General features: G+C 33.4%; 1 protein-coding gene across 3 annotated transcripts; it reads left to right on the top strand.

Moving 5' to 3' along the window:
* The first annotated feature begins 1,156 nt into the window (after positions 1-1,156).
* Positions 1,157-8,995, top strand: LOC113861312 (pleiotropic drug resistance protein 1-like). 3 transcript variants are annotated; one of them, XM_027494052.1, is made up of 24 exons: positions 1,157-1,464; positions 1,572-1,692; positions 1,797-1,885; positions 2,012-2,096; positions 2,173-2,332; positions 2,462-2,538; positions 2,906-2,959; positions 3,055-3,145; positions 3,250-3,551; positions 3,653-3,934; positions 4,023-4,339; positions 4,473-4,633; positions 4,729-4,832; positions 4,920-5,076; positions 5,163-5,250; positions 5,412-5,517; positions 5,610-5,942; positions 6,326-6,616; positions 6,711-6,794; positions 6,904-7,037; positions 7,158-7,385; positions 7,480-7,651; positions 8,081-8,335; positions 8,729-8,995. In XM_027494052.1, the coding sequence occupies exons 1-24, from the start codon at positions 1,157-1,159 to the stop codon at positions 8,993-8,995; spliced, it is 4,266 nt and encodes a 1,421-aa protein (XP_027349853.1). The 3 variants fall into 3 exon arrangements, with proteins under 3 accessions (XP_027349853.1, XP_027349852.1, XP_027349851.1); XM_027494051.1 differs by having other exon boundaries at positions 5,163-5,282; positions 5,384-5,517; XM_027494050.1 differs by having other exon boundaries at positions 4,920-5,106; positions 5,163-5,282; positions 5,384-5,517.
* Positions 8,996-11,901: the final 2,906 nt, after the last annotated feature.

Genomic DNA, 11,901 nt, shown 5'->3' with positions numbered 1-11,901 from the left:
TAAAATTATTCAAACATATTAGAAATTAAAATCATAAAATTAATTAATATTATATTTAAATGATTTTAAATAAGTAATGCAATAGATAAATATATACACTTACAAATTACAATGCACGGGGTAAGATATTAATTCTCTTTAGGTTACTTTTTAATATCCAATGAAGAATAGAATAAAATTGTTATTATATTATTTGGACAATTTAATGATGAAATGGAAATATGATTGATTTCATCTCATTTCATTCAAACTAAGGAAAGTACAATAAAAAAGAGTATTAAATGAAAGTGAGAACGTATTTTTTTTTTTATTCCACTTCATTTCATCCTTCCCAACTAATTCAACCATAATTTCAAGTAGTGGATCGAATAATTAACTCAGTCTTTGTGCATTGAATTAAAAATAATCTTGTTAAAAGATTAGTTATTATAATATATATATATATATATATATATATATATATATATATCAACATTATTACTTTTCATGAAAGACAACCTTTTCGTTTTTGTTTTTTTTTTTTTGTGAAAAAAAAGACAACCTTTTCAATTCAAGTATATGAATGCTCCCAAAAATTCATGAGTCGGAGGGAACAAACTTTAATATCCACGCGTATCCATTTATATATAAAAATAAAAGTAATACACTGTTCATAATTAAAGCGTAAGCTGGTAAAAGCCATATCAATTTAAATAGAAACCATCGATCTGCAATACGTCCCTAAAAAGGTGGCTTTTCTTTAAAAGAAAAAAAAACAATGTCATTATACAAATTAAAAAAAAAAGTTACATTATTGATAAGATATGTTAACAGAATGATTAATATAATGTTTCCATGATACACAGGTTGCCTTAGCAATACATTTTCATTAAATATTTTGCTCGTTTTCCTCAAAGAAACCAAAAAAATAAAGATAATCTGAACCACATTGAGCATTCCTGAGTGGCTGGGAATCTTTTTAGACATATTTCCAAGTTGTAAGGAAATTTCACATGACATACGAAGCAAATACTATGTTATGTAGCGTACTTCAATGCCCCATCATTTTGACTTCAATATAAATTGCATGCTCTTCATTTCTTCTTTGCATTATATGAAACAAGAACAAACCCAGATAGAGAACTTGTATAAAGGTTAGAACTTTTTATGTGGTGGCATGGAGGATGGGAGTAGTTTCGGGATTGGTAGTCCAACAATTTGGAGGAACAGTGATGCTGAAATTTTCTCAAACTCATTCCACCAAGAGGATGATGAAGAAGCTCTTAAATGGGCTGCAATTCAGAAGCTTCCTACTGTTTCACGTTTGAGGAAAGCTTTGCTTACTTCATCTGAAGGGGAAGCCAGTGAGATCGATGTGCAGAAACTTGGGTTGCAAGAAAAGAGAGCTTTGATTGAAAGACTGGTGAGAACTGCTGAAGAGGACAATGAGAAGTTTTTGCTCAAGCTCAGGGATAGAATTGATAGGTGAGAATCCAACTCTCATTTTCTTCTTGATTTTATTGGTGCTGTTTTTATATCAGAATGCACTAATGGATTCTCCTCTTATTCTTCCTTGGATTGGATGATATCAGAGTTGGAATTGATCTTCCTACTATAGAGGTGCGATTTGAGCACTTGAATATTGAAGCTGAAGCTCATGTGGGAACTAGAGCTTTGCCTACCTTCGCTAACTTCATGGTTAATATAGTGGAGGTAAGTGGTACCAACTTTGTTATACAGTAGACTTGAGCTTGCTAAATGATCGTATTGAAGAAGATTCTCACTTGCCAATTTGGTTTGAATTTTTCTTTTTGAAGGGCGTCTTGAACTCTCTTCATATTCTTCCAAATAGAAAACAACATATAAATATTCTCCAGGATGTTAGTGGAATAATAAAGCCTGGCAGGTACCAATCCAAATACTGTTATATTTATTGTATCTCTTTGGAGGACAAGACTATAATTAACTTGACCCTTGGAACCAATATGACATTGATTTTTTTTTTTTTTTTTTTTTTTGTGCTACTCTCTAGAATGACATTGCTTTTGGGCCCTCCAAGTTCAGGGAAAACCACCCTCCTTTTGGCCTTGGCTGGAAAACTTGATCCAAAATTAAAGGTAACTGTATTTTCATGTTTTAGCTCTATTACTCAATCTTGGATCTCTAGCTAATATAGCAAGACTTCTTGACCAGTTCTCTGGAAAGGTGACATATAATGGTCATGGAATGAGTGAGTTTGTACCCCAAAGAACTGCTGCTTATGTCAATCAGAATGATCTTCATGTTGGAGAATTGACAGTCAGAGAAACCTTGGCCTTCTCAGCAAGAGTCCAAGGAGTTGGAACTCGATATGGTTAGTCTACAATACAAGAATGCCTTTTGCTTATATTCATAATTAAGTTCAATATTGGAAACGCAGGATGGTGTTTTAGATTAAAATTAAGTTGTGGCTAAGGCTTGGTTGTTGTTGTTGTTACTGCAGACTTGCTCGCAGAATTGTCCAGAAGAGAAAAAGAGGCAAATATAAAGCCTGATCCAGATATTGATGTCTACATGAAGGTAACAAAGAGGCTCTTGGTTGTCAGGGATGTGTTTTTCCTATTTTACTTTCATCACTTGGCCTTTCTTTTATATTGTTGAATAAATGGTAGCCTTTCAAACCAGAGAGAAAAATAAGTCAGCTTAACAATTATACCAGTTCAATTTTGGAGATTTCTTTCATTTTCAACATCTTGCTTCTAGTTTCAAAATTTATGTTGAAAAACGTAGGTAATAAATTAGTTGTAACGACAAACAAAGCAATGACTTTCAATTTTAGTTACATCTAGTCAACTGTCAGTTTCCTAGAAAATAAAGGTATCAGCTATTTTTTACCACACAAATGATTGATAATCAATGGGTTGTCCTTTTGACTTATAATGCTCAGGCTGTAGCAACTGAAGGCCAGAAGGCAAATTTGATAACAGACTATGTCCTAAGGGTAAAATCTTCACTTTCTAAATCATCTCTGATCATCATGAATTCATTATAATATTTTGTTTTAAAGTCACATGTTCCACTCCAATACATTTTCAGATTTTGGGATTGGAGATCTGTGCTGATACTATTGTAGGAAATGCAATGTTAAGAGGAATCTCTGGTGGACAAAGGAAACGTCTTACAACAGGTAAAACAAATTTGATTTTCAATCCTGAAGAGTATCACGTTTAATAACCAGAATTATTTAATTACATGTGGAAATATTTAATAATTATAAACTTATAAATACAGGAGAGATGCTAGTTGGACCAGCTAAAGCACTATTCATGGATGAAATATCTACTGGTTTGGATAGCTCAACAACTTTTCAAATTGTGAATTCACTCAAGCAATATATTCATATTCTCAAAGGAACTGCAGTCATCTCACTCCTGCAGCCAGCTCCAGAGACTTACAATCTCTTTGATGATATTATTTTGATCTCTGATAGTCACACTGTGTACCAGGGTCCACGCGAACACGTGCTTGAATTTTTTGAATCAATGGGTTTCAAATGTCCTGAGAGGAAAGGTGTGGCAGACTTTTTGCAAGAAGTAAGAGTCCTTGTGTCTTATCTCAACAGTTTAATCTGTTTGCACCGATAAAAAAGGGTTTTATACATTTAACTTTGTCCATTGAAATTGTTATGTTATAGGTAACATCAAGGAAAGATCAGGAACAGTACTGGGCATGCAAAGATCATCCTTACAAATTTGTCACAGCCAAAGAGTTTTCTGAGGCTCATCAGTCATTTTATGTAGGGAGAAGCCTTGGTGAAGAACTTGCCACTGAATTTGACAAGTCTAAGAGCCATCCAGCTGCCTTGACAACCAAAAAGTATGGACTGGGCAAATGGGAACTGTTGAAAGCTTGCTTATCAAGAGAATATTTACTTATGAGGCGCAATTCATTTGTCTACACCTTCAAGCTTTCTCAAGTAAGTTTGGAAATTGGAATGTTTCATTTTGTTGTCTTATCATCTAAGGTTATTTGTCTTGCTGATAGTTTCCCCCCTCATTTTTTAGCTTGCCGTAATGGCAATTATTGCCATGACCATTTTCCTCAGGACTGAGATGCACAGTGATTCAGTGAGTGATGGAGGTGTATATGTGGGTGCATTGTTCTATGCTGTTGTTGTGATTATGTTCAATGGATTTGCTGAACTTTCCATGGTTGTTTCAAGGCTTCCTGTTTTCTACAAGCAAAGGGACAATCTGTTTTATCCTTCATGGGCATATGCTCTTCCTGCATGGATCCTAAAAATTCCAATGACTTTTGTGGAAGTGGGTATTTGGGTGTGCCTCACCTACCATGTCATTGGTTTTGATCCATATGTTGGAAGGTAAAAGAACTTTGTTTCTAGTTTCTACACATGCTCTACAAACTTGTTAATTGATCTTTTCTCCCTTGTCTCATTTTCTATCTGAATCCCGTGAATTAGTAATTATATGTGTTTGTATGTCAACATAATGCAGATTTTTTAGGCAATACCTTATTCTTGTATTAGTAAACCAGATGGCTTCAGCATTATTCCGATTTACTGCTGCACTTGGGAGAGAAATGATAGCAGCTCTAACATTTGGCTCATTTTCATTGGCCATCCTTTTTTCCATGAGTGGTTTTCTCCTATCAAAAGGTATCATGGATGCAAAACAAAACAATCCCAGTCTTTACCCCCATCATGCTTTAGACTCACAATGCTCCTCTATGTTCCTTGCTTTTGTCCCATAGACAACATAAAAAAATGGTGGCTGTGGGGCTTCTGGATATCACCTATAATGTATGGACAGAATGCCATAGTAAACAATGAGTTCTTTGGAAAGAGATGGAGACATGTATGTTTTTGACTGTTCTAAATGCTCATTTTAGTCTATTCATAAAATATGAATATTCTGATGTTTGGATATATTTTCTTATGAAAGGTTCTACCTAACTCAACTGAGCCACTAGGAGTTGAAATTTTGAAATCAAGGGGGTTCTTCACTCAGTCATATTGGTACTGGATAGGTGCTGGGGCTTTGATTGGATATATATTATTTTTCAACTTTGGTTACATCATTGCTCTCACTTACTTGAACCGTGAGTGTCTTCCCCTTAAATGTATAATAAGTCACCTACAATAAACCTATGTCCTATGTTTTAATATCACAAAATTGATTTTGCAGCACCTGGGAAGCATCAGGCTGTTATATTAGGGGAGCCTCAAAAGAATGAACAGAATAGCAGTGGTAAAAAAGGAACTAATGTGCTGAGGTACATAGGTTTTTCTCAGCAATCAAATAGAGGTACTTCATCTCATAACAACTAATATTAATGTAGTGATGAGGAATAGTTGATTTTCAATTCACATTACACCTTATGGATAACCCTGGACCTACTTTCATAGTGAAAAATGGTAAAAATATAAGTGGAAGCACCTCTTCTGATTCTTTATCCGCTAGGCAAAGAGGAATGGTCCTTCCTTTTGAACCGCATTCTATCACCTTTGATGAAGTAACATATGCTGTTGACATGCCACAGGTAATGTAGAAACAAAATAAATAAATTGAAAATGCTAGCACATTCAATTTTCAAAGAATTATTGTTAAATAAAAATTATTAAATACTTGCAGGAAATGAGGAACCGAGGTGTTGTTGAGGAGAAATTGGTTCTTCTGAAGGGTGTCAGTGGAGCTTTCAGGCCAGGTGTTCTCACTGCTCTAATGGGAGTCACTGGTGCAGGCAAAACAACTCTGATGGATGTACTTGCTGGTAGAAAAAATGGGGGATATGTTGGAGGAAACATCACAATCTCGGGATATCCAAAGAAGCAAGAAACATTTGCAAGGATTTCTGGATACTGTGAGCAAAATGATATCCACTCTCCTCATGTTACCGTATATGAATCATTGCTCTATTCAGCTTGGCTCCGATTGTCTTCACACATCAATGCTGAAGCCAGAAAAGTTGGTATCTGAATCCTAAGCCTTTCATTGGCTTTCATGTTTACTCTTTCTGTTTAAACTGTTTGAACACTAGAGATTGCCATGTAGTATCCATTTTATTCATGCTGCATTCATGTGCAATGTGGCTTATTCGAATATTATAGTACTTCCCTTTTCTGGATTGACCTGCTGCTACAAGCCAATGCATGAGTTTGCAAGTAAATTTTCTCTGTACCTGCATGAGCTCCAAAACTAGTGTTATTTACCATTCATGACTAGATATATTATGCAATAAAATAACACAGGAAACAAAATGCATTACACACACAAAAAAAAAAAAAAAAAAAAAAAAACTTGATTGTTTAATCATTGTTACGAAGTTTGAAACTGATTAATGGTTGCAGATGTTCATTGAGGAAGTCATGGAACTTGTGGAACTGAAACCATTAAGGAATGCATTAGTTGGATTGCCTGGTGTTAATGGTCTCTCAACAGAGCAGCGAAAACGGTTGACTATTGCAGTTGAACTTGTGGCAAATCCTTCTATAATATTCATGGATGAGCCAACTTCTGGGCTAGATGCAAGAGCTGCTGCTATTGTCATGAGAACAGTGAGGAACACTGTTGACACAGGAAGAACAGTTGTTTGTACCATCCATCAGCCTAGCATAGATATATTTGAATCTTTTGATGAGGTGAAATAGGCAGAATCAAGAAATGTAATTTTTGTTTGTTCTCTTACTCTTCCAACACTGACTTTCTAACCTTTTTTGTCACAATGAAATGCAGCTTTTGCTAATGAAGCAAGGAGGGCAAGAGATATATGTGGGACCACTTGGACATCATTCTTCTCATTTGATTAGTTATTTTGAGGTAGAAAATATACTTGCTATGAAAAATAAGGAATACCCAGTTCATGTTTTGCTTCAAATCATTATCTTCATGCAAAAATTTCACTCATGTGTCCACTTCTATCTTGAAGGGAATCCAAGGTGTCAATAAGATTAAAGATGGGTATAATCCAGCAACATGGATGTTGGACGTCTCAACTTCAGCTAAAGAAAAAGAATTGGGAATTGATTTTGCTGAGGTGTACAAAAATTCAGAGTTATACAGGTATTTTTACTTTGTGAAGCCTAATCAAACTTAGTACTCAAAAATGATCCACTAGAAAGAACTTAAAGGCACAGTATAGAATGTTTACTGATATATTTGGTCTTTGGCATTTTGTCTCAGGAGAAACAAAGCACTCATTAAAGAATTGAGTAGTCCAGCTCCTGGTTCACAAGACCTTTATTTTCCTTCACAATACTCAACATCCTTCTTCACTCAATGCATGGCTTGCTTATGGAAACAGCATTGGTCTTACTGGCGCAATCCTTTATACACAGCCCTAAGATTTCTTTATTCAACTGCTGTATCTGTTTTGCTTGGTAGCATGTTTTGGAACCTTGGCTCCAAAATGTAAGATCAGACTGCAAACTTAGAAATGTTATAGCTTCAAACTCTTACGATCAGTAACTTATCTAACAGTAAATTTTGACATCAATTATTGCAGTGAAAAGCAACAAGATCTTTTCAATGCCATGGGCTCCATGTATGCTGCTGTTCTCCTTCTTGGAATTAAGAATTCTAATGCAGTGCAGCCAGTGGTTGCTGTTGAGAGAACAGTGTTTTATAGGGAAAGAGCAGCTGGAATGTATTCAGCTTTACCATATGCTTTTGCTCAGGCAAGCAATTCCACATTTTAAAAATATCTTTTATTTGAGTGTTATTATTTACATCCTCCTAAATCATAATCTTCCTAACACTTAATAAAGTAGTTAATGCTCGAGTATGTACACAAATTGGTCTTTGAAAGTGGCATCATTTGTTTATTTTTAATCCCCGCAAGTTTCACTTTATACAATTTGCTCTTCGAATTTTTGCTCACATTTTGGTCTTATAGGGAACTAGTTGGTCCATGAAAATATCACTGTGTACATTTTGATCCCCAAATATGATAGATTTTCACATTTTGGTTAAAATATTTTGAGGGAAGGACCAAAATGTGAGTAAGTTAACACATCTGGGGACTAAATTGTTCAAAGAAAAACTTTCAGAGACCAAATGAAAACAAAATATCACTGTATTCTTCTTATCTTCAACTTCTCTTGCAGGTTGTGATTGAGCTCCCATATATACTTGTACAATCTGTAGTCTATTGCGTTATAGTTTATGCAATGATTGGTTTTGAGTGGACTGTTTCCAAATTTTTCTGGTGCCTATTCTTCATGTTTTTCACCTTCCTATACTACACCTACTATGGCATGATGTCAGTGGCAGTGACCCCAAACCAACACATTTCCACTATAGTTTCCTCTGCATTCTATTCAGGATGGAACCTCTTCTCAGGATTTATAGTACCTCGGCCAGTAAGTTATGCCTTCCTTTCATATTTAGTGCACTGTAGATTCATTGTTTAGTGTGTATTTGGGTGAGCATTTGCAAACTTGAGTTAGGATTAATTTGATTTTGTAGAATTAATTTTGCTTAAAAGTGAGTTTAAATTGATGGTTTATATTTTAAAAAAATTCTCTTAAAAGTAAAACTCAGTGTAAATTTCTTAACCCAACGCAAAAGTTACAATTTATCACGTCTGTTCAATGTTGATTGTTGAATTTAGAATCAATTTTGGTTAGACTTATGAAACATGTTCACAAATAATCAAAGCACGTTTGTATCTATTTAAAGTGATTATGAAAATGTAAAGATGTTAACATATATACACTTATTATACTTTTTTTCCTTTTGGCATGGTCTAACAGAGGATCCCAGTATGGTGGAGGTGGTACAGTTGGGCAAATCCTGTGGCTTGGAGTTTGTATGGACTGGTGACTTCACAATATGGAGATAATAAGCAAAACATTGAAACCACTGATGGGACTACAACAATAGAAATCTTTATAAGAAGTCATTTTGGTTTCAAGCATGATTTTCTGGGAGTGGTTGCAGTTGTGATTGTTGCATTCCCAATTGTTTTTGCACTGGTCTTTGCCATCTCAGTGAAGATATTTAATTTCCAAAGGCGTTAACAAAGCAATTAAATGTATCATAGTCCAATACAATAGGTATAGCATAGGTGACATATTTGATGTAAGTATTCAATGCTTACGTTAATACTCTCCTTTCTTCCAATTTCAAGCATTATGTAAACTGTTAATTGTTTTGATAGTTTCTTAGGAATCAGAGGTCATGCAGAAATGGGAGAAAGGGAATGAAACTCCTTTGTAATGCAATTGAATGAACCATGTTTTATTCTAAGTGAAATGATTCGGTATGTTCCTAGTCTTGATTGGAGATTTGGTAAAATTTAGGTCTTACTCCGTGTCAAACCCTAAACCTTTAAATTAGTTTTTTTTTTTTTTAATTTACTCTTTTAACCTATAATCAAAGTTGCACTTTCTTTTACTAATTTATTTGAATTAATTATATATTTTTATGATTTTAAATGTTTTTCTTCCTAGTTAAAATTTTACTTGAACTTTTAAAAAATTATAAAATACACAAGAATCTTACTAGCTGATTCAGAAAAGAAAATTCAAATATAATTTATTCAACCCCCTGTTCTGTTCATTGTTTCCTATCAAATTGTTATTTATCTAAATATCCCCTGGTAATACTATGCTTAACATGTGATAAATCATATTTATTCACTGTCCCAACTGTAATGACCGAAACCATCATTCATCATCTATTAAAAAAAAGCTCATGCTAATTAATTTTATTGTACCTGAGCTTTAAGATAATTAGCAACATTGAGCTAATCATGAAAATTTAAGTACTCAAAAAATACTTCCGTAATACGCAAGAAACTTGTAATAACGTAAACAAATTAAGATCAGGACATGTTATTAGTAAAGAAGTTTCATTGAGAAAATGTGAAAAAAAATCACTTATATTATATATTTTAATCTTGACTATTTATATTAATTGAGTAATTAGGAATTATTCATTTAAAACGCTCCCCTAGTCAACAAAGATGTGGGCATGGTGTTGTAATATATAGTGAAGTCAATATTTTCGTATGACAAAAAGAATTCAAAGACAATAATGAATATAAAAATGTTTGTGGGGGCTGAAAGTCATTGAATCTTGATGATGTGAATTGTGATTGATGTTCATTGTTCAGTGAGTGAATGAAATCACTGCTGATGAAAATTATTGGTCATGGGGTTGTCATCCACAAACGGGTCTCAAATCACTATCACGTCAATTTTCATTTTATATTATATTTGTTTCCTTTTTCCGTGTCCAACTTCGAAGATCACTGCAAATCCCACCAAAGCCGTACAATAACACGTTAACATCACTGATTATGTAATATACAACAAGAAAATTATTTAAATACATAATTTTTGAATGAAAAAAAATAAGAGAAAATGAAACAATCCTTGCAAAATACTTATCAGACATGTGAAAAGAACATTTAGTTGATGGTTGGCAGCCGTGGATTATTTGACAACTTTAATTAGATGCTTCAGAAAATATAATTTATAATGGCAGGTGCTTGCTTACTAATTAATTTGAGTATGAGATTAATTGTTGTTAATATATTTACTTTATTTTGGCCTTAAGACACATCAAATGCTATTAACACCAGTAATGTTCAATTGTTCATGCCGTTTTCTAAACATGCGCATATAGTAACATGTGAGGAAATGATTTATGTTGTTTGACAATCATGGATTTCTTTTTGGCACATAACAATTGAACATAGAAAATGGTTTACTTGGTCGAAGCCTCCAAGGTGAGGTGGGTCGTGAGTATGTGCACTTAAATTTTTTAGTCAAAGACAGATTCACTGAAGGGAGCCTTCACCTTTTTTTTTTTATTTGAAATGGAGCTCTTATTAATCTGAGTCAAATTAGGGAAACTCATTTGGGTGAATAAAACTCTCCTAACACTTTTTTTTGTATATTTACTGAACTTAAAATAGAAACAAATTTCTGATTATTCAAATCGAGGTGCATAAATAAAGTTGTGAATAATTATGTCTTACATTTTATTAAATATTGAATAAATATCATCATTCTTAATTTTTAACGCAGGTTTAAAAAGAACAACTAAGTCTTTGCTACATTTAGTCAATCATGTTAATGCATATTTAAGACATACAAGAAGTTGACAAAAAAAATAAAATACATACAAGAATAGCTGTTTCGTGGGGTGAAATAGACAAGACGTCCTTTGTTGTAATACATACGTTTAAATAAAGATAATTTTATTTTACCTAATTTTTTAGACTTTTTAGTATAAAAGAATGAGTTTTATTAACTTCAACTTCAAAGACTGACCCTAAACAATTAATAATAGTAAATTTTATTAAAAAAATAAATATTTATTATATTTTTATAACTTTTATATAATAACTATATATTCTTTTATAAAATAAATTATTTATAATTAACATAACTTAAAAAATATTAATTGACGATAAAGGAGTGTTAAATTTGTTTTTAATTAGTCTAATCCAATCCTAGACACCCTTAACCAAGCTTTTAAATGCACGTGCGCATAATGAATGTGATGATAAAATAAAACCAGTTTAAACTAAAACTATTACATCGGATAAGCCGAATCTACCGTCAGCTACATAAAATAAGAACATAACATAACATAATCAATGATGTCATTAATACACTATTTGATTCCTTTCCTCAAAGGAAGTAAAAGAGAAAATAAACTGAACCAAGCGGAAGCGTGTCTAGCTGGCACGGTTTGGCTACCTTTTTCGACGTAATTCCCAGTTTCAAGCAACTTCATGACATGGCATGCGCAGCTATGTTATGTTACAAAGCACACTTCAAATCCCCACCAATTTTGACAACTCTGAAAATGAAATCTTCAATAACACCCACGTTCCTTCCTCTCTCTCTATATATATCTTCCATCATCTTCATCTGTTTCCCATTCAAACAAAAGGAACTGGGTCCTTTCG

This window comes from Abrus precatorius, unplaced genomic scaffold (genome assembly GCF_003935025.1).
Source record: "Abrus precatorius isolate BTA unplaced genomic scaffold, Abrus_2018 Scaffold3, whole genome shotgun sequence".
In the NCBI taxonomy this organism is placed as follows: Eukaryota; Viridiplantae; Streptophyta; class Magnoliopsida; order Fabales; family Fabaceae; genus Abrus; species Abrus precatorius.
This window is presented reverse-complemented; position numbering and strand designations above follow the sequence as displayed.